At 40.4% G+C, this 22,822-nt stretch overlaps 1 protein-coding gene across 1 annotated transcript in view; it reads left to right on the plus strand.

Annotated features, from left to right (window-relative positions):
* IGBP1 (immunoglobulin binding protein 1) overlaps nucleotides 1-20,781 on the plus strand; it is a 33,313-nt gene extending 12,532 nt beyond the window's left edge. The window contains exons 4-6 of the mRNA XM_045472692.1: nucleotides 4,617-4,696; nucleotides 5,371-5,483; nucleotides 20,287-20,781. Of these exons, the coding sequence (XP_045328648.1) occupies nucleotides 4,617-4,696; nucleotides 5,371-5,483; nucleotides 20,287-20,432 (339 nt within the window). The 3' untranslated portion in view covers nucleotides 20,433-20,781. The remainder of the gene's footprint in view (nucleotides 1-4,616; nucleotides 4,697-5,370; nucleotides 5,484-20,286) is intronic.
* The last annotated feature ends 2,041 nt before the right edge of the window (nucleotides 20,782-22,822 follow it).

The following is a 22,822-nucleotide window of genomic DNA, read 5'->3' on the forward strand; positions in this document are numbered from 1 at the left end:
GGGTTTCTATTCTATTCCATTGGTCTATGTGTCTGTTTTTGTGCCAATACCATGCTGTCTTGATGATGACAGCTTTGTAGTAGAGGCTAAAGTCTGGGATTGTGATGCCTCCTGCTTTGGTCTTCTTCTTCAAAATTACTTTGGCTATTCGGCGCCTTTTGTGGTTCCATATGAATTTTAGGATTGTTTGTTCTAGTTTCGAGAAGAATGCTGGTGCCATTTTGATTGGGATTGCATTCAGTGTGTAGATAGCTTTGGGTAGTATTGACATTTTGACAATATTTATTCTTCCAATCCATAAGCACGGAATGTTTTTCCATTTCTTTATATCTTCAATTTCCTTCATAAGCTTTCTATAGTTTTCAGCCTACAGATCTTTTACATCTTTGGTTAGATTTATTCCTAGGTATTTTATGCTTCTTGGTGCAGTTGTGAATGGGATCAGTTTCTTTATTTGTCTTTCTGTTGCTTCATTGTTAGTGTATAAGAATGCGACTGATTTCTGTACATTGATTTTGTATCCTGCAACTTTGCTGAATTCATGTATCAGTTCTAGCAGACTTCTGGTGGAGTCTATCGGATTTTCCATGTATAATATCATGTCATCTGCAAAAAGTGAAAGCTTAACTTCATCTTTGCCAATTTTGATGCCTTTGATTTCCTTTTGTTGTCTGATTGCTGATGCTAGAACTTCCAACACTATGTTAAACAACAGCGGTGAGAGTGGACATCCCTGTCGCGTTCCCGATCTCAGGGAAAAAGCTCTCAGTTTTTCCCCATTGAGGATGATGTTAGCTGTGGGCTTTTCATAAATGGCTTTGATGATCTTTAAGTATGTTCCTTCTATCCCGACTTTCTCGAGGGTTTTTATTAAGAAAAGTTGCTGAACTTTGTCAAAGGCCTTTTCTGCATCGATTGACAGGATCATATGGTTCTTATCTTTTCTTTTATTAATGTGATGTATCACATTGATTGATTTGTGAATGTTGAACCAGCCCTGCATCCCAGGAATGAATCCCACTTGATCATGGTGAATAATTCTTTTTCTATGCTGTTGAATTCGATTTGCTAGTATCTTATTGAGAATTTTTGCATCCATATTCATCAGGGATATTGGCCTGTAGTTCTCTTTTTTTTACTGGGTCTCTGGTTTAGGAATCAAAGTAATACTGGCTTCATAGAATGAGTCTGGAAGTTTTCCTTCCCTTTCTATTTTTTGGAATAGCTTGAGAAGGATAGGTTTTATCTCTGCTTTAAACGTCTGGTAGAACTCCCCTGGGAAGCCATCTGGTCCTGGACTCTTATTTGTTGGGAGATTTTTGATGACTGATTCAGTTTCTTCGCTGGTTATGGGTCTGTTCAAGCATTCTATTTCCTCCTGATTGAGTTTTGGAAGTGTGTGGGTGTTTAGGAATCTGTCTATTTTTTCCAGGTTGTCCAGTTTGTTGGCATATAATTTTTCATAGTATTCCCTGATAATTGCTTGTATCTCTGAGGGATTGGTTGTAATAATTCCATTTTCATTCATGATTTTATCTATTTGGGTCCTCTCCTTTTTCTTTTTGAGAAGCCTGGCTAGAGGTTTATCAATTTTGTTTATTTTTTCAAAAAACCAACTCTTGGTTTCGTTGATCTGCTCTACAGTTTTTTTAGATTCTATATTGTTTATTTCTGCTCTGATCTTTATTATTTCTCTTCTTCTGCTAGGTTTAGGCTGTCTTTGCTGTTCTGCTTCTATTTCCTTTAGGTGTGCTGTTAGATTTTGTATTTGGGATTTTTCTTGTTTCTTGAGATAGGCCTGGATTGCAATGTATTTTCCTCTCAGGACTGCCTTCACTGCATCCCAAAGCGTTTGGATTGTGGTGTTTTCATTTTCATTTGTTTCCATATATTTTTTAATTTCTTCTCTAATTGCCTGGTTGACCCATTCTTTCTTTAGTAGGGTGTTCTTTAACCTCCATGCTTTTGGAGGTTTTCCAGAGTTTTTCCTGTGGTTGATTTCAAGCTTCATAGCATTGTGGTCTGAAAGTATGCATGGTATGACTTCAATTCTTGTATACTTATGAAGGCTGTTTTGTGACCCAGTATATGATCTATCTTGGAGAATGTTCCACGTGCACTCGAGAAGAAAGTATATTCTGTTGCTTTGGGATGCAGAGTTCTAAATATATCTGTCAAGTCCATCTGATCCAATGTATCATTCAGGGCCCTTGTTTCTTTATTGACCGTGTGTCTAGATGATCTATCCATTTCTGTAAGTGGAGTGTTAAAGTCCCCTGCAATTACCACATTCTTATCAATAAGGTTGCTTATGTTTGTGAGTAATTGTTTTATATATTTGGGGCTCCTGTATTCGGTGCATAGACATTTATAATTGTTAGCTCTTCCTGATGGATAGACCCTGTGATTATTATATAATGCCCTTCTTCATCTCTTGTTACAGCCTTTAATTTAAAGTCCAGTTTGTCTGATATAAGTATGGCTACTCCAGCTTTCTTTTGACTTCCAGTGGCATGATAAATAGTTCTCCATCCCCTCACTCTCAATCTGAAGGTGTCCTCAGGTCTAAAATGAGTCTCTTGTAGACAGCAAATAGATGGGTCTTGTTTTTTTTATCCATTCTGAAACCCAATGTCTTTGGCTGGAGCATTTAGTCCATTTACATTCAGTGTTATTATAGCAAGATATGGGTTTAGAATCATTGTGATGTCTGTAGGTTTCCTGCTTGCAGTGATGTCTCTGGTACTTTGTCTCACAGGATCCCCCTTAGGATCTCTTGTAGGGCTGGTTTAGTGGTGACGAATTCCTTCAGTTTGTGTTTGTTTGGGAAGACCTTTATCTCTCCTTCTATTCTGAATGACAGACTTGCTGGATAAAGGATTCTCGGCTGCATATTTTTTCTGTTCATCACATTGAAGATCTCCTGCCATTCCTTTATGGCATGCCAAGTTTCAAAAGAGAGATCAGTCACGAGTCTTATAGGTCTCCCTTTATATGTTAGAGCACGTTTATCTCTAGCTGCTTTCAGAATTTTCTCTTTATCCTTGTATTTTGCCAGTTTCACTATGATATGTCGTGCACAAGATCGATTCAAGTTACGTCTGAAGGGAGTTCTCTGTGCCTCTTGGATTTCAATGCCTTTTTCCTTCCCCAGATCCGGGAAGTTCTCAGCTATGATTTCTTCAAGTACCCCTTCAGCACCTTTCTCTCTCTCTTCCTTCTCTGGAATACCAATTATGCGTAGAGTATTTCTCTTTAGTGCATCACTTAGTTCTCTAATTTTCCCCTCATACTCCTGGATTTTTTATCTCTCTTTTTCTCAGCTTCCTCTTTTCCATTATTTTATCTTCCAGTTCACCTATTCTCTCCTCTGCCTCTTCAATCCGAGCTGTGGTTGTCTCCATTTTATTTTGCAGCTCATTAATAGCATTTTTCTTAGCTCATCCTGGCTGTTCCTTAGTCCCTTCATCTCTGTAGCAATAGATTCTCTGCTGTCCTCTATACTGTTTTCAAGCCCAGCGATTAATTTTTGACTATTATTCTAAATTCACTTTCTGTTATATTGTTTAAATCCTTTTTGATCAGCTCATTAGCTGTTGTTATTTCCTGGAGATTCTTCTGAGGGGAATTCTTCTGCTTGGTCATTTTGGGTAGTCCCTGGCGTGGTGAGGACCTGCAGGGCACTTCCCCTGTGCTGTGGTGTATAACTGGAGTTGGTGGGCGGGGCCGCAGTCCGACCTGATGTCTGCCCCCGGCCCACCGCTGGGGCCACAGTCAGACTGGTGTGTGCCTTCTCTTCCCCTCTCCTAGGGGCGGGATTCACTGTGGGGTGGCGTGGCCTGTCTTGGCTACTTGCACACTGCCAGGCTTGTGGTGCTGGGGATCTGGTGTATTAGCTGGGGTGGGTAGGCAAGGTGCACGGGGGCAGGAGGGGCAGGCTTAGCTCGCTTGTCCTTAGGTGATCCACTTCAGGAGGGGCCCTGTGGCAGCAGGAGGGAGTCAGACCCGCTGCCGGAGGGGTGACTCTGTAGAAGCACAGCGTTGGGTGTTTGTGCGGAGCGAGGAAGTTCCCTGGCAGGAACTGGTTCCCTTTGGGATTTTGACTGAGGGATGGGCGAGGGAGATGGCGCTGGCGAGAGCCTTTGTTCCCCGCCAAGCTGCGCTCTGTCGTCCGGGCTCAACAACTCTCCCTCCCGTTGTCCTCCAGACCTCCCGTTCTCCGAGCAGAGCTGTTAGCTTATAACCTTCCAGATGTTAAGTCCCGCTTGCTGTCAGAACACACTCCGTCCGGCCCCTCCGCTTTTGCAAGCCAGACTCGGGGGCTCTGCTTGGCCAGCGGGCCGCCCTAGAGGGGAATATTTTAAAGACAAATGATTTTTTACTTTTGGCGAGATGATTTCTGGGAGAACTTTCTTTTCCTCCCTTTTCAGCAAGGTACTCAGGGGAGCTATACAGCCTCCACCATTAGTATTCTGCTGTTGTATCTTAGAGACTGATAAATAGGGAGTGGGCAACGTTTGAACCCACGGCTTTTCAGGCACCTGAAGCCTTAAGAGCTTGTATCATGGGGTAAGCAGAATGGCAAATGTGTTTCTGATAATGAATTTCCTTTCCAGGTACCAACTTCTTACTCACCTCGTCAGGACAGGCCTCCAATGAAACCCTTCATTCTCACTCGGAACATGACCCAAGCCAAGTAGGTAGTACTAAAAAGTGGGTTGCCTTTGTAGGCACCCTGCTTTTATGGTTCAGTTATAGTGCATGTTAAAAGGCCATGCCCTCATCTGTGGTGGCTGTTCTTTCATCAATGCGATGTTACCTCTAATATTTTCTATATGTCTGTCTTCATCAGACATATCACTCAAACTCAAGCTTAAAAGTAGGCTCAAAAGAAAACTAACAAAAATAAAACAGAGGAAAGGAATCTGGTGGAGAATTGTACACTTCAATTGTTTCCCATTGCCTTCAGCTACAGTTTTCAAAAGGACATATTGGCCTGTTTCGGATTTAATTCTGAGTTCTTGAAAGAAGACACTCTTCCATTGGGTGGCAGGAAAGTCTCCTTTCCTCTGTGTACTGTTCAGACCCACCGACTATAAATACAAAGCATCTGCTTTGTGGGACACTGGCCTCTGGGATTGCTTTCTGAGTGATGATCCTGAGCTATTTATCTTCTCGTGAAAGCTCTTGACTATAATGCCCCTTCCTGGATGCTTCTTGTTACATATCCTCCAGTTTACATAGCTCCTCAGAAGATAGCTGGGCAGGGGAGCCAGGATGAAATAAACGCAGCCTTTGTCACTAAAGAGAAGAGGCTTTTTAGTAGTGCTGTGCGTGTTTAGTTTTCTAAATGTAGTGTGATTCTTGCAGAGTATTTGGAGCTGGTTATCCAAGCCTGGCATCTATGACAGTGAATGACTGGTATGATCAGCATCGGAAATATGGAGCATTACCAGATCAGGGCATAGCCGTGACAACACCAGGTATGAAGGGGTAGGAGGAAAGCAGTTATACTATTATTGGTCCCTTACTCCCTAGCAGTTAAATTCAGACCAAGTATTATTGCCCTTTAGGAGCAGAAGGAATCTGAACAGAGATTCTAGGCAATATTTTATGTTATTTATTATTAAGATAAATAGCAGATGATTTGGGAAAGATGTAGGGAGCAGCTGTATGATTCTGGAATCTTTCCAGATGTCGTGGCATAAAAACAGACTGAGCATCTAGATAGCAAAACCAAAAATCCATGGACTGCATTTGCACCTCTGGTAATGGCAGAGTAGGTTGTATCAGGCCAATCCCTCCCACAGATAATAATTACAAACTGAAGAAAATAAAACCTCTACCTAAAGGAACTAGAGAGTGACCAAAAGCAGACATAGACTGGAGAGTAGTCAACACTTAGAAGAAGGGAATGGTACTTGGAATTTCTTGAAGACAGAGACTTTGACTTACTGTATTCTTGGTGTCCAACTCGGTAATTAGATCACAGTACATACTTGGAGTCATCTTTGGAAGGGAGAGGTGGAGACGGGTGTCCCTATAAAGATGGAAGCAACATGGTATATTAGAAAAAGTGTGGACAAACCTGGGGTAACCAATTACTCCTGCTACTTAATAGATAGGACATCACCTAGCCCCTCTGAGCCTGTTTCTTATATCATTTGATCCTCTTAACAACGCTATGAAGCAAACATCCTTATCCCCATTTTAGGATGAGGAAATGGTGTCTGAGAACTGATGTACCCAAACGCAACATAGCTAGAAAGTGGCCAGGCTAGGATTTGAATTCAGGTCTTAAAACCCCCAGCTCCAGTGTTATTTCCACTATAGCACAGAGAAGAGAAGAGAAGAGAAGAGAAGAGAAGAGAAGAGAAGAGAAGAGAAGAGAAGTCATTTGAAAGGGTTTCCTGTTTCTTACATCTTCTCACCCGCTGGCAGTCTGCAGTTACTGTGATGTGGGGGTAGGTGAAACTTGGATAGAAACTTACAGCCTTACTGGTTGAGGAATGAGAGAAATGACTTCAAGGTGACCATAGCAACTGAAAAATGAGATGATATCTCATAAAGGAGAGAACCTCAGAGGAGGAGCCCTGGTTCTCTGTATAAACCTTGCCCAAATCTCAGGCTGACACCTAAGCTATGTGTGCCCAGGTAGATTCCAAGCGCTCTAGATAAGGCTAAAGTAACAATGGAGGATTCAGCTGCTGCCCAGTGCAGAGGAAATAGAATTTGGAATTTTGGTTCTAGACAAATGAAGTGCCTGCTAAAATGAAACAGAACTCAGAATCTCTACAACATACCATTCACAAAGTCTGGGATTTAATTCCAAACTATTATACATAGAGAGAAACAGGAAAATGGGACTTCTGCTCAAGAGGAAAAGCAATCAGTGGAGACAAACCCCAGATGACACAGATGCTGAAATTAGCAGACAGGGACTTTAAAGCAGCTTATTTACATGTTCAAGGACAGGGGAAAATATGCTTGTAATAAGTGAGAAGATAAGAAGTCTTAGTAGATAATATCTATTATCCACTAACTTTGTATTTACAAACAGTACCTGTTACCCAGAGACAAGTATTAATGTAGCCCATATGGACTCTTGAACCCTCTTGAGATTACAACATACATGCTCCTAAATCATTGTGGTTGGATTTTCAAGTATCCTAACTTGTTCCTGGACATGTAACATGTTGATAAACCTCTCAATTTTTAGCAACATATAGAAACACCTCCAATCAAAAACACTTCACAAGTTCTACTTTGTGTCAGCCATTGCTGACATTCTGTCCCTAGAGAATACAGTGATATCTGGTGTGTTGCAAGCTTTCAAGATAGCCTGAACTTTAAAAAGTTGGTCCATTTAGTTGTATCCAATGGATGTAGATTTGCCTCCTAGTTCACTTTGTGTCAGGAGCTAAAACTGTGAACCTAACTTTCTGTTATTGGTGAGTAATAACTAAAAATAAAGATTTTATTTTCATGCTCAAAAAAAAGAAAAGAAAGGAAAGAACTCTCAGTGGAGAAGTGCGAACTATACACAAATTCTGAAACTGAAAAATACAGTATCTGAAGTTTACAAACATTGGATAAGCTTAATAATAGCAAATTGACAGTGACAGAAGAAAGTGTCAGTGAATTTGACAATAGATTAATTCCAATTAGTCTGACAAACAACAAATTGGAAAAAAAAAAAGGTGAACAGAGCCTCTGTGACCTGTGGAACAAGGTTAAAAGGTCCACGATATGTACAGTTGAAATACCATTAGGAAAGGAGAGAGACAGAGAAGGGGCCAGGAAAAAAATTTTTTGAAGAAATGATGGCTGAAATGTTCCCTAAATCAATGAAACACAAATTTACAGATTCAGAAATTGTATCAAGCCCCAAGCAAGTTAAATACAAAGAAAGCCACACATAGGCACATCATTGTCAAACGGCTGAAAACCAAAGGAAAAGAGAAAATCTTGAAAGCAGCCAGGGATAAAGTACACATTACATTTAGAAGAACAACAATAGCAGTGGGAGCCAGAGACAGTGGAGCAACATCTGTAAAGTTTTGGGGGAAGAGGAAGACCTGTCACTCCAGAATTTTATACCCAGTGAAAATATACATCAAAATGAAGGCATAATTAAGGCATTTTCAGATAAGGCTGAAGGAATTCTTCACCAGGAAACTGGCATTATGAGAAATTCTGAAGGAAGTTCTTTAGGCTAAAGGGAATGATACCAGATGGAAACTTGGATATTCAAGGAATAAGGTGCAGCAGAAATGGTAATTATGTGGGTAAATACAAAGGACTATCTCCCTCCCAACTTTTTGAAAGGGCTTTTTGAAAAAAAGGCTTCCTTAAGGCAAAAATTATAATAGCGTCCTGTGGGGATTATAATGTATGTAGATGGAATACATATGATGGCTATAGCAAAAAGAACAGAGTAAATGGGATCTTGTTTTGTGAGATTCTTCTGTTTTATGTGAAGTGGTACATATTATCTATTGCTGTGTAACAGGTTACTGCAAAATGTAGCAACTTAAAATAATAAACATTTATTGTCTCACATATCTTCTGAGGGTGAGGAATCCAGGATCAACTTTACTGGGTGACTCTGACTTAGGATTTCTTGAGGTTGCAGTCAGGGTGTCAGCTGACACGTGAGCTATACAGTCTTCTGAAAGCTTGATTGAGGCTGGAGGATCTGCTTCCCACTCATGGACTCATCATTCATGTGGCTATTGGCAGGGGGCCTCCCCTTGTGGGTCTCTGAGGTTGCTCACAGCTAAGAGCTTCCTTTCCCCAAAGCAAATGATCTGAGTGAGAATGACCAGGACAGAAGCCTCAGTATCTTATATAACCTAACATTGGAAGTGACATACCATGACTTCTGCCATATTCTGTGGGTCACATAGTATGGGAGGGGACAACAGAAAAGCGTGAATACCAGAAGGCTGAGACAGATAGAGTCCATCTTTGAGGCTGTCTCTGACATGGTTCGGTATTAACTCCAAGTACACTGGGAAGTTAGAAAGGAATATTGTATTACCTAGAGCAACCACTTAAAAAATAATGGATCAAGAGAATGAGAAGACAAGACACAGACTGGCAGAAAATATTTGCAAAAGACAAATCTGATAAAAGACTCTTCTCCAAAACATACAAAGAATTCTTAAAACTCAACAATAAGGAAACAAATACCCAATTAAAAAATAGGCAGAAGACCTGAATAGACACCTCATCAGAGAAGATCTACAGAGGACAAATAAGTATATGAAAAGCTCAACATCATATGTCATTAGGGCATTGCAAATTAAAACAACAGTGATACCACTACACCCCTAGAAGAATGGCCAAAATCCAAAACACTGACAACACCAAAAGCTGACATGGGTATGGAACAATGGGGACTTATTCACTACTGATGAGGATGCCAAGTGGTACAGCCACCTGGGAAGACCATTTCTTACAAAACTTAAACATGCTCTTACCAGACAATCCAGCAATCCTGCTCCTTGGTATTTACCCAAATGAGTTGAAAATTTAGGTCTACATAAAACCCTGCACACAAGTGGTTATGGCAGCTTTATTCATAATTGCCAAACTTGGAAGCAACCAAGATGTCCTCAGTAGCTTGAAAGGATAAAGTGTGGTACATCCAGACAATAGAATAGTATTCATTGCTACAAAAAAAAAAGAGCTTATCAAGCCATAGAAAGACTTGGAAAAACCTTAAATAACATATTACTAAGTGAAAGAAGCTGGTCTGAAAAGGCTACATGCTAATCCAATTCCAACTATATGACTTTCTGAAAAAGGCAAAACTGGAGAGACAGTAAAAGGATCCGTGGTTGCCAGGAGTTAGAGGAGGAAGGATGAACAGGTGGAGCACAGAGGATTTTTAGGGCAGTGAAACTATTGCATGTATACTAGTGGATACATGTCATTGTATACATTTTTCCAAACCCACAGAAGGTACAACACCAAGAATGAACTCTAACATAAATTATGGACTTTGGATGATACTGATGTGTCTGTGTAGATTTGCTGATTGTAACAAGTATTTTACTCTGGTGCAAGATGCTGATAGTGGGGGAAGCTATGCCTCTGTGGGGGCAGGAAGTATATGGCAACACTGTGTATTGTTTGTTTTTAAAAATAATGCAGATAGACAAAGCTATAAAGTCAGTGGAGAAATTAAAAGAGAAGAAAGCAAAAAAGAACAAATAGAGAAACAAACAAGAAAAATAGATGCGGTGAACAGAAAACCAATAGCAGAATAATAGATCCCATTCCAGTAATATCAGTAATTAGTCTTACTTTAAATGGAATAAACCTCCAAATTAGAAATCAGAAATTGATTTCAGATTCAGCCACATGCTGTCTACAAGAGATGCATTTGATTTTATTAAATGTTTATTTATTTTGAGAGAGCAAGAGTGAGCACATGTGGGGAGGGGTAAAGAGAGAGGGAGAGAGAGAATCCCAAGCAGACTCTGCACTGTCAGCACAGAGCCCGACACAGGGCTTGGTCTCACAGTTCGTGAGATCACAGATCATCAGATCATGACCTGAGCCGAAATCAAGAGTCAGATAATCAACCAACTGAGCCACCCAGGCACCTCAAGAGATGCATTTTAAATGTAAAGGCACAGATTGGTTAAAAGTGAAAAGATGAAAAAGAATATACCATGCTGACAGTAAGCATAAGAAAGCTGTAGTAGCTACAGTAAAGTCAGATAAAGTAGACTTCAAGACAAAAGGTGTTACTGGATGTAAACAAGAACATTTCATACCAATAAAAGGGGAAATTTATCAGGAAGATCTAGCAGTAATAAACATCTTCATGTCTAATAACAGGCTTTAAATTACAAGAATTAAAAATTGTCAGACCAAAATGGAGAAATAGACAAATCTACACTTATAGTTGGAGATTTTAATACTTCTCTGTAACTAATTGAAAGAATTACTAGACAGAAAGTCAGTAAGGATGTAGATGATCTGGACAACACTAGCAGCCACGTTAAGCTGTTTTATATTTACAGAACAATAAATCCAACAATTGCAAAATACACCATGCACATGGTACATTCACCAAGAGATGATATTCTGGGCCATCAAATAAGTCTCAATATGTTTAAAGGATTGAAATCACACTAAATATGTTCTCTGACACAATGGAATTATCAATAACAATATACCTAGGAAGTCTTCAAATATTTTTAGACTATAGTTATTTTTTTTTCTTAATTTACATCCAAGTTAGTTAGCATATAGTGCAACAATGATTTCAGGAGTGGATTCCTTAATGCCCCTTACCCATTTAGCCCATCCCCCCTCCCACAACTCCTTCAGCAACTCTCTGTTTCTTTATATTTAATATATATAAATTATAAAATATAAATCTATATTTAATGTGTATATATATCTTAAGATCTTATATATATCTTATATATATTTGTATATATATATAAAAAAGTAATGTTTTTATATTATTTTTGCTTCCCTTATGTTCATCTGTTTTGTATCTTAAATTCCTCATGAGTGAAGTCATATATTTGTCTTTCTATGACTAATTTCACTTAGTATAATACTCTCTAGTTCCATCCACGTAGTTGCAAATGGCAAGATTTCATTCTTTTTGATTGCTGAGTAGTATTGTATTATATTATATTATATATACCACATCTTTATCCATTCATCCATCGATGGACATTTGGGCTCATTCCATATTTTGGCTATTGTCAATAGCACTGCTATAAACATCGGGGTGCATGTGCCCCTTTGAATCCACACACCTGTATCCCTTGGATAAATACCTAGTAGTGCAATTGCTGGGTCGTGGGGTAGTTCTGTTTTTAATTTTTTGAGGAACCTCCGTACTGTTTTCCAGAGTGGCTGCACCAATTTGCATTCCCAAGAATATAGGGTTTTTTTTAATGCTTATTTTATTTTTGAGAAAGTGAACACGATGTGGGAGGGGCAGAGAGGGGGGACAGAGGATCCAAAGTGGACTCTGTGCTGACAGCAGAGAGCCTGGTGTGGGGCTCAAACCCACAAACCACGAGATCATGACCTGAGCCAAAGTCAGACACTTAACAGACTGAGCCACCCAGGCACCCTCCAAATATTTTTTTTAATATTTATTCATTTTTGAGAGAGAGACAGACAGCATGAGCAGGGGAGGGGCAGAGAGAGACAGGGAGACACAGAATCCAAAGTAGGTTCCAGGCTCTGAGCTGTCAGCACAGAGCCCAACACGGGGCTCAAACTCACGAACTGTGTGTGAGATCATGACCTGAGCTGAAGTTGGATGCTTAACCAACTGAGTCACCCTGGCGCCCCTCCAAATACTTTTTTAAAAATTTTTTTTAATGTTTATTTTTGAGAGAGAGAGAAACAGAGCATGAGTGGGGGAGAGGCAGAGAGAGAGGGAGACACAATGTGATGCAGGCTCCAGGCTCTGAGCTGTCAGCACAGAGCCCAAAGTGGAGCTCGAACTCACAAACTGAGATCATGACCTGAGCCGAAGTCAGAAGCTCAGCTGACTGAGACCACCCAGGTGCCCCTACCCCTCCAAATATTTTTAAATTAAAAAGCATGCTTCTACATAACTCATGGGTCAAAAAAGAAATCACAAAGAAAGTGAGAAAATATTTTTAACTGAGTAACAATGAAAATACATTACAATTTGTGGCATACGACTAAAGCAGTGCTGACTGGGAAATGTAGGACTTTTAGTGCTTATGTTAGGAAAAAGAGAAAGATAAAATTAATCACTTATGGTTCTACATTAAGAAATTGGGAAAAACGAGAACAAAAGAAACCCAAAGTAAATAGAAGAAAAGAAAAAATAAAGACGTGGAGAATCGAGAGGTGGTGATGGTGATGCACAAAGGTCGCCCGTATGTGTACCCTCATGGCCTGGCGGTTTTGCTCATAGGTACATACCTGAGAGTAATGAGACTGTATGTCCACAAAAGGCTTGTGCAAGAATGTTCATAGCAGCATTATTTGTGATACCCCAAGCTGGATACTTCTCAAATGCCTTTACATAATAGAATGGATAAAGAAATTCTGGTGTGTTCACATAACAAAATATTGTTTAGCAAAAGTTAAACTAACTCTAGTTTTTGAGGTATCAGTGGCAAATATGGCAGAATTTTGCAAATGTAATTATGAGTGAGACAAGCTGGACACAAAACAGGATATACTATAGGATTCCATTCATATAAAGTACACAGGCAGGTGAAACTTGTATATGCTGGTCAAAGGCCAGCATGTTTACCCTTAGTGGGGGATCATGAGTGGAATTGGACCTAAGGGGGACTTCTGTGGAGTTAGTGTTTGCATCTAATCTGAGTACCGATTACATGGATGTGTTCAGATGTGAAAATTTTTTGGGCAATGCTATGTTTGTGTCTATGTGTACATGTATGTTTCAATAATAACACACCAAAAAAACCTCATGAGCAACATTTTCAATAAGCCAGGCAACAGCACATCCTCATGAACTTCACAAGAAAAACAGTAAGGGCAAGTCACTCATAACCACAAGATGAGCATGTGATTGGCATCTGTGTAGGAGAAAGCAGGAAGCATTGACAGATCATCTGAAAGAGCTGACAAACAGCAGAATCCCCAAACAGCAAACAAGTACTCACTAAGCATGTGGCAGTCCAGTTTAAGGACAGCAGTTGAAATGGGAGGGGTTTTTCACTCCAACAAAAACTGGGTAAATACAAAGGACCAGAGGGTCCGAAAGATATGGAGAAGTCTAATCTTCCATGAACTCTTGAAAATGACCCAGCAGATCTTGCTTCCAAGACAAGGTCCCACACTAAGGAGAAATTGCTGACAGTAATATTGAAACTGAGTAGAACAGGGACCATAAAGAAGGAAAGAGAGGGGCACCTGGGTGGCTCAGTCGGTTAAGCATCCAACTTCAGCTCAGGTCATGATCTCACGGCTTGTGAGTTTGAGCCCTGTGTCGGGCTCTGTGCTGATAGCTCAGGGCCTGGAGCCTGCGTCAGATTCTGTGTGTGTGTGTGTGTGTGTGTGTGTGTGTGTGTGTGTGTGTCTGCCTGCCCTCCCCTCCCCCACTCACACTCTGTCTCTCAAAAATAAACATTAAAAAAAATTTTTAAAAAAAGGAAAGAGAAGGGTCAGATGAAAGTGGGAGAGAGGACTGGAGCCAAGAACTCCAATGAAGCAAGAGTCATCTTATCTCTTTAACGTACATACAAATAGCAGAAAGGGAGCCTCCGTGAAGTGAGAAAAGCTACCCTGAACCATACTTTCTGAAAGTTCAGGAAAGCTTATTACACGTAAGAATGAACAACAGATGGTGGTGATGGTTGCACAGCTCTGAATATCCTCAAACCACTGAACTGTACACTTTAAATGGCTGAGGTTTATGGTATGTGAAATCTATCTCAATAAAGCTGTAAAAAATTTGAACACAAAATTATCAAGGTCAGATCCCACACAAAATTATTATAAAGGTGGGGGGGGGAATCAAAAGCATTCCAGAAAGACACACTCAAAAAAATTACAAATCTAAAATATATGCTGTTTTTAAACATTTAATATATTTTTACTGCTAAAAAATATATACTGTTTGAAAATTAGTTGGAAGGCATTAGGAAAACTATATAAGACATAGGAGAACCATACAAATCAGGATTCATAAAACACAGAAATGCGGTGACAACTTGGGAGACATAAGAATTATTTCAGAAGTAAAAGCTAGACCGGAAACAAGCAAGAATGGGTGAACAAACCAGAAAATGCCTTACTAAGGTAAAAAAGAAAATGTTTTAAATAAAAAAGAAAGATAAACAGGACTGGGGGTTGGGGGAAAGTGGCCAGTGTTAAAGATAGCAGAGAAGACCTGGCTTATGGGTAATAGGATTATCTACAGAAGAAAACCAAAGCAAGGAGAAAGAATAAATGCCAAAAACTAATGTTAAGGAAACTTTCCTGGTGGTAAAAAAAAAAAAAAAGATACAATTTGATAAAGCACACCGTGTACCTGAGACTGACAAGAAGACATGTTATAATAAAATTACTAGACTTTAAAGAAGAGGAAAAAATGCCTTAGACATTTCAGCAAAAATAGCCTGTGATTTTAAACTCTTGTGACACCAGCGCTTTTATGCCAGAATAAAATGGAGTAACATATGTTTAACATACTCAAGGGGAAGAATATGAGCCAAGGACACTATATCAGGTAAAACTGTTAGGTATAAAGGGTACAGACATTTATCAACATAGAGGAGCTCAGGAAATACTGTTCCCAGGATCCCTTCCTAAGGAATTTACTAGAGAATGAGCTTCAGATAGCCAAAATGATGAGAAAGACCTCAACTAAGTACTGGTGGTGAGCACTAGTTACTTGTAGAACCAAGACTAAATAGGGGTTAACAGGGAGACAGTAGAGTATGTAATGTTTATATGTTCAGTGCTCAGATAATGTAGATACAGTACAACTATTTTTTTAAATGGAGAATTGGGGAAAGCATATGCAAAAAATAATGAACTGTTCTCAGCAATTACATTGGTGACAACGTTAGTGTTATTCTAAGACTGTGTGTGAAATAATGTGAGTAATTATGAGATAGTCTAATTCTATCATCTTCTGTCTTTGAAAAGTAAGACTTTTAGTGTGGAAGAACACAGATGAAATTCAAAAAAGTTTAAGTTAGAAATAAAGTGCTGAATAGGAGCTCATGAGAAATTTTATTTATAAGTAAATACACGCATACAGCTTGTGGTCTTGAAATACCATTCCCATTAAAAGAAACCATGATGATGGGGCGCCTGGGTGGCGCAGTCGGTTAAGCGTCCGACTTCAGCCAGGTCACGATCTCGCGGTCGGTGAGTTCGAGCCCCGCGTCGGGCTCTGGGCTGATGGCTCAGAGCCTGGAGCCTGTTTCCGATTCTGTGTCTCCCTCTCTCTCTGCCCCTCCCCCGTTCATGCTCTGTCTCTCTCTGTCCCAAAAAAAATAAATAAACGTTGGAAAAAAAAAAAAAGAAACCATGATGTCTTAGAGAAATAGCTAATTCCAAGTCTGGGGCAGGAAATGTACAAGATGAGCTGGAAGCATCTTGTTAGAAAGATAGGGAAGAGGGGCGCCTGGGTGGCTCAGTCGGTTAAGTATCTGACTCTTAATTTCGGCTCCAGTTGCGATCTCACAGTTAGTGAGTTCAGGCTCTGTGCCGATGGTGGGGAGCCTGCTTGGGACTTTCTCTCTCTCTCTCTCTGCCTTTTCTCCCTACTGCCTCTAAATACATACACACATGCATGCATACATACATACATACATACATCCTTTAAAAAAAGACAGGGAAGACATTTTGAAAGACAACTAGGCTCCTATCAAAAGGACTCAGAAGCCAATTTGAAAGTTTCCACTAGCCAGAGACGGTTTGGCTTCAAAAAGGGTAATTGTCAGTAGCAACAAGCACATCCAGGGCACAAATTTGGGTTTCTAATATCATTCTCTAATTTTAAAAAACTGGAGCCCAGGGCGCCTGGGTGGCTCAGTCAGTTAGGCGTCCGACTTCGGCTCAGGTCATGATCTCACAGTCAGTGAGTTCGAGCCCCGTGTCGGGCTCTGTGCTGACAGCTCAGAGCTTGGAGCCTATTTCAGATTCTGTGTCTCCCTCTCTCTCTGCCCCTCCCCTGTTCATGCTCTGTCTCTCAAAAATAAAGAAACGTTAAAAAAAATTTTTTTTTAAACCAGAGCCCATTAGAGAAATGGCTGCTTCTAGGCTGAGGCAGAGAATAAACAAGATGACCCTGAAGAATCTTTTAGTACTAGAAAATGAAGAAGGACTCAAAAAACAAAACAATTTAAGTATGTTAATGGACACGAGGGCCAGCTGAAAGAACTCTTGCTGGCCAAAACTGGAAGAATTTGAGCGGGAAAATAACAGTATTGGATTACCAAAAAAATATATAAATATCCTTAAGTCTATAGCAATAGAAATAAATGATGACATAAATAAATGGAGAAGAGACAGGAAAGTGCTACATAATCTGTGTATATACTCCTGTCTCAAAGACATGGAGCACAACTCCCTCTCCCCTTTAAGTATGGGCTGTTTAGTGACTTCCAAAGACTACAGTGTGGAAGGGGACTGAGAGACTTCACAGTTAGGAATCTTACAAATGCTGTCTTATTCAGATGATCCAGGTTAATTAATATCAACAGTGAGAAGTCATGTTGATGGTTGTGTAGCCTAGATTTGATGTGATGAGAAGGGTGCTTCAGCCTTTATGATATTCTCTTCCAAAACCCATAACCTCAGTCTAATTAGGAGAAAAACATCAGGTACCCCTAAATTGAGGGACATTCTGCAAAATATCTGATCAGCACTCACCAAAACTGCTCAGGTCCTCAAAAACAAGGAATATCTGAGAAATTGTCACAGCCAAGATGAGACTAAAGAGACAGAGGACTAAATGTAATGTGGCGCTCTGGATGGGATCCTGGGGCCAAAAAAGGACACTAGATAAAACCTCAGGGAAAAAGTAGTGTAAGATGCTAATCATAGGGGAAATTGGGTACAGATGTATAGGAATTCCATACTATCTTCTAAATTTTTCTGTAAATATAAAACTATTCTATTAAAAGCTTATTTACTTATTTTGTAAGAAATCATTGCAGTGGGTTAAAACCCATCAAATATGTTGGGCCGCCTGGGTGGCTCAGTCGGTTAAGCATTCAACTCTTGATCTCAGCTCAGGTCATGATCTCAGGGTCGTGAGTTCAGACCCCACATTGGGCTCCGCACTGGGCATGAAGCCTACTTAAAAAAAAAAAAAATATATATATATATATATATATATATATATATATATACACACACACACACACACATATATATTCAAATCCATGAGTCATAATTATATTTTAAAGTAGAAATTGTTCAATTTCAGAAGATGATAAGGAACCAATTGATTACCTTCGCAAGTGGTAAACAAAGTGAAAGAAGCATTTACATTGTCTTTTTTTCTTGAGTAACTACATAGGAGATGAGGGGAAGCCTGTCTTCATAAAAGCATTCTAGTTAATAAAAAAGAAATGTTAAAATGAGGAGTATCAACTTTTTGAAACCTCCAGAAAGTCAGTGAGTCCAGGCATCAAGTGTCAATTGTTAACATCACCACACATGAGATATAGATGTTATGCGCCACCTGATGAGGGAATACAGCACCAGCTGGAGTCATGTGGAAGGGCTCAACCCTGAGTCAGATCAAGCCTCTGTATCCACTTGCCAATGTGCAGAAATACAGAAGACCCTTTTGGACTGCAGCACAAGTACACAGCAAAATCCAGATTTGGGGAAACTATACAGGTCAGATGCCCCAGTTTCTTCAATAGATAACTTGTAAGGAAAGAAAAGGATGGAATTGGTACCTGTAGATTAAGAAGATCACAAAACATTTTTATTTTTTTGACTGCATATTTTTTTAATGTTTTTATTTTTTATTCTTGAAAGAAAGAGTGTGAGTGGGAGAGGAGCAGAGAGAGAGGGAGACACAGAATCCAAAGCAGGCTCCAGGCTCTGAGCTGTCAACACAGAACCTGACGAGGGGCTCGAACTCACGAGCTGTGAGATCGTGACCCAAGCCAAAGTTGGATGCTTAACTAACTGAGCCACCCAGGTGCCCTGACCTGAAAACATGTTTAAATGAGTAAGACTAACCTTAAAAACATTACGCTTAAGTGAAAGAAGGCAGACACAAACACCGTATAGTGTTTGATTCCGTTTATGTGAAATTTCCAAAATAGGCACATCTATAGAGACAGAAAGTAGATTGCTGGCGGCCAGGGGCTATGGGGAGGGAAGGAAAGGGAATCAACAGAACGTGGGCACAAGGGATCTTTTTGAGGTAAAGGAAATCATTTCTCGCTGATAGTTTCACAACTCTGTACTAAAGATCATTGAGCACAAAAATGTACAAGTGGACAACTCTGGTGTCTAGGGATGCACACTTGGGTAGTAAAGCTATAATAAACTCCAGGAAGTTATTACTATAAAAGTTGGTTTAGTGGTTACCTTTTGGGAGGAGAAAGGGGGCATTCATATTTGGAAGATGCTCGTGAAGAAGCTTTTGGGATAAGTACAGAAGCTCTATTTCTTTTCTTTTTTAAATGTTTTTATTTTTGAGAGAGAGAGAGAGCATGAGCAGGGGAGGGGCAGAGAGAGAGGGAGACAGAATCTGAAGCAGGCTCCAGGCTCTGAGCTGTCAGCACAGAGCCCAGTGCAGGGCTTCAACTCACGAACTGTGAGATCATGACCTGAGCTGAAGTCGGATGCTTAATCGACTGAGCCACCCAGGTGCCCCCAGAAGCTCTATTTCTTGGCCCAAGTGGAGGCTACAAAGGTATAGCCTCCCTATAAAAACTTAAAGTTATATATATTTTTGTGTGATTTCCAGTATCTTTTATTTTACAATAAAAAGTGTTAAAAAAAAAAACATAGGTCAGATTGGAAGAGATTAGATTCCCATGTATTTCATTTGTTATCATAGTAATGAGCATCTTTCTCGTGGGCAAAGTCAGGGTAGCCAAGAAATGCTCCTTTACCTCACAAAGAGAAAACACAATTAATGCAAAAGAGGGATGTAGCAGTTGGTTTAATTTCTTTTGGGTGTGCCTTTTGGATTTCAGACCCTGTTCCAAACAAGTGTCAAATAGCACAGATACTCGTTTCTGGTAGGTTCAACTGCCCTGTGATTTACAATTTGACACACACATGCGCACACACACACACACACACACACACAGAACTGTAGAACTGTAATAAACTGGATGGAGGAGAAAAAGTCACCTGCAGTCCCTCCTTCCAGACATACCATAAATCAGTAAATCATAAATATTTTTTACTTTAGTGTTTTTGGCTTGCTGGGGTTCTGTTGGGCAGTTGGTGTTTTTGGAGTGTGTGTGTGTGTGTGTGTGTGTGTGTGTGTGTGTGTAAGGGGTGGTGTTTGACCTTTTCAGCAAGAATTCTTTCCCAATATAGAACTGATTTTGAGAATTCAACTGTTACGTTTTTGCCTTCTTGTGAAAACCACTCAGTGCATCGTTTCTTATCTATCATTTAACATGTCACTGATTAAGTAATAGAAGTATCCTCCGAGAGTCTGCTGGCCCTGGGGTAGGCAGCTAGGTACTAGTCCTTGTTCTCATTTTGGGCAGCTGTGTTCGGAGTGGAGCCGAGGCTCCTGACATTCCCTCAGTTCCTCACCCCTGCTTTCCCATTTTTCCACTCTGGCAGAGCTCAAAAGAACTGCTCAGGAACATGAAGATCAGGAACAAAAGGAGGAAGAAGATGATGAACACACACTCCACAGAGCTCGGGAGTGGGATGACTGGAAGGACACCCATCCCAGAGGGTATGGCAACCGACAGAACATGGGTTAGTCTTCCCACAACAAGACGGGACTACAGGGGCTCACACCTTCCGCAACAAGGAAAGCCGTGCTGTCTTCCTCTCCCTGGACTCCTGCTTCAGCTGTGTTCAATGAAGGAAAAGATGCTTAATCTTGATTTGTGTTCAATAAAGTGTCAGCCAATTTAAGTATGTATTTGTACTTTAGGTGATGAGCCAGCAATCTTGTTTTGGCATTATCATCCTCATCATGGTGTATTTCCAATTTCTTAAGTAGAAAGACAAAAGTACTGAGAAATTGCTCTGTATAATCAGTGACTGTATGAATTATCTTTAAAAAAAATAATAAAGTCCCTTCTATTACAGGAGCCTGTGCAGAAATTGAGGTATCAGGGTTTTTTTTTTTTGTTTTGTTTTTGTTTTTGTTTTTTGAGGGGGAGAGAGTCAAGTGTGGGTCCCCGGGCTTCTGAAGGGGATCCTGGTCATCTTTGACGTGGGCAGTGACTTTTCCAGCATCAAAACCACCCAGATGAGCTGGCACTTGCTTTCTCCTTCCTACTGTAGCACTGTGAAATAACCCAACATGGCTTGACAAGGGGCAGGTGTGAAAGCTGGGACTTTCCCTGCCTGAGACACAGCACTGTGTTCAGGAATTATTAGAGCTGTAAATGAATGGACCATAACAGTCCTGTCTACCTAGTCTTCCTTGACTTGACTGGTAGAAATGAGGGAAGCAGATAAGGTGCTGTGAGAGTCATCCTTGTGTACACGGCTGGCGCCGGGGCCTTTACTCTCCTGGAACTATTTGCCGGAACCCTTAGGGTAAAGAGCAGCTCAGGCTGTAGCCCAGCTCTTAAGTGGGCTGTCTTAATGATGAGGGAGCATAAGGCAAACTGAGTGCAAAGTACAAGCTAGCATACCGCACCCCCCCCCCCCAGGTGGGATATGTGTGATATTCCTCAGTCACTCCTGGCTGCCCAAGAACAAAGGAGAGGAAAGGAAACAAATGGTTAACTGATAGAGATCACAGTCATGCAGGACATGAATCCATCAGTTTACAAATACCTTAGTAAATTATAAGAAAAAGGCAATCTTACAAATAGCCTAATCTCCAGAAACTTCTACACTCAATTTCCTGGATCCTGTAATATCGCCTTCCCCTCCGTAGTGATGTGGGGAAACAAGGCAAGGAAATGGCAGGTAAAATTAAATTTCTTTATCACCTGCTGCCCATTGACAAATACTTGAGGCAAATACAGAGTATAACATGTCTCCAAGAACCCCCTACTGTCCTAACATTAATGCCTTACTAGAGGAAAAACAACCTTAGCTTGACAACAGCAGGGCCTCTAAGGAGTCTTATTTAGCAGATCAAAGTCCTTCTGGAGGCCTCCTTTTGCCTTTACCTCCCCAACTCCATTGTATACAGCCAGTCACTCTTCACAACCCCAGTGCAGCTCTTTCTGCTCACGGGTCCTGTGTCAGTGCTTTAATAAAATCACATTTTTGCACCAAAGACTTCTGGAGAATTCTTTCTTGGCCAGCAGCTCTGAACCCCCACCACTCCAGAACCTCATGAAGAAGACCATTTGGTGGGTAAGGGGCATTAAGGAAGACACTTGTTGGGATGAGACTGGGTGTTATACATAGGGGATGAAACACTGGAATCCACTCTTTGAACCATTATTGCACTATATGCTAACTAACTTGGATGTAAATTAAAAACTAAATAAAATTTTAAAAAAGGGATACACGTACCCCAGCATTTATAGAAGCATTACCAATAATAGCAAAATTATAGAAAGAGCCCAAATTTCCGTCGAATGATGAATGGATAAAGAAGATGTAGTATAATGGAACATTACTTAGCCACAAGAAAAAAAGCTTGCCATTTGCAATGACATGGATAGAGTTAGAGACTATTATGCTAAGTGAAATAAGCCAGTTAAAGACAAATGCCATATGATTTCACTCATGTGGAATTTAAGAAATGAAACAAGCATGGGTGGGGGCGGGGGGGGAGGCAAACCATAAAACAGATGCTTAACTACAGTTAAGAGAACACACCAAGGGTTGATGGAGGGAGGCAGGTGGGGTTTGGGCTAGATGGGTGATGGGTATTAAGGAGGGCACTTGTTGCGATGAGCACTGGGTGTTATGTGTAATTGATGAATCACTAAATTCTCCTGAAACTAATATTACACTGTGTGTTAACTAACTGGAATTTAAATAAAGACTTGAAAAAAAAAAGACCATTTGGGCTCTCCTTGTCTGTGCTGTGCGTTGCTGTGCTGGCACAGTCTGCCATGGTAAATGTGCCATGGCAGTCACTGTGCTGCTGGTGAGGTGCCTGCAGCCATGTCAGTAAGTGGGTGTGGAGGAAGGACAATGGCTCAGATGACATGGAAGAGTACCTACTTTC

The sequence above is a fragment of the Leopardus geoffroyi genome, chromosome X (assembly GCF_018350155.1).
Source record: "Leopardus geoffroyi isolate Oge1 chromosome X, O.geoffroyi_Oge1_pat1.0, whole genome shotgun sequence".
NCBI lineage: Eukaryota > Metazoa > Chordata > Mammalia > Carnivora > Felidae > Leopardus > Leopardus geoffroyi.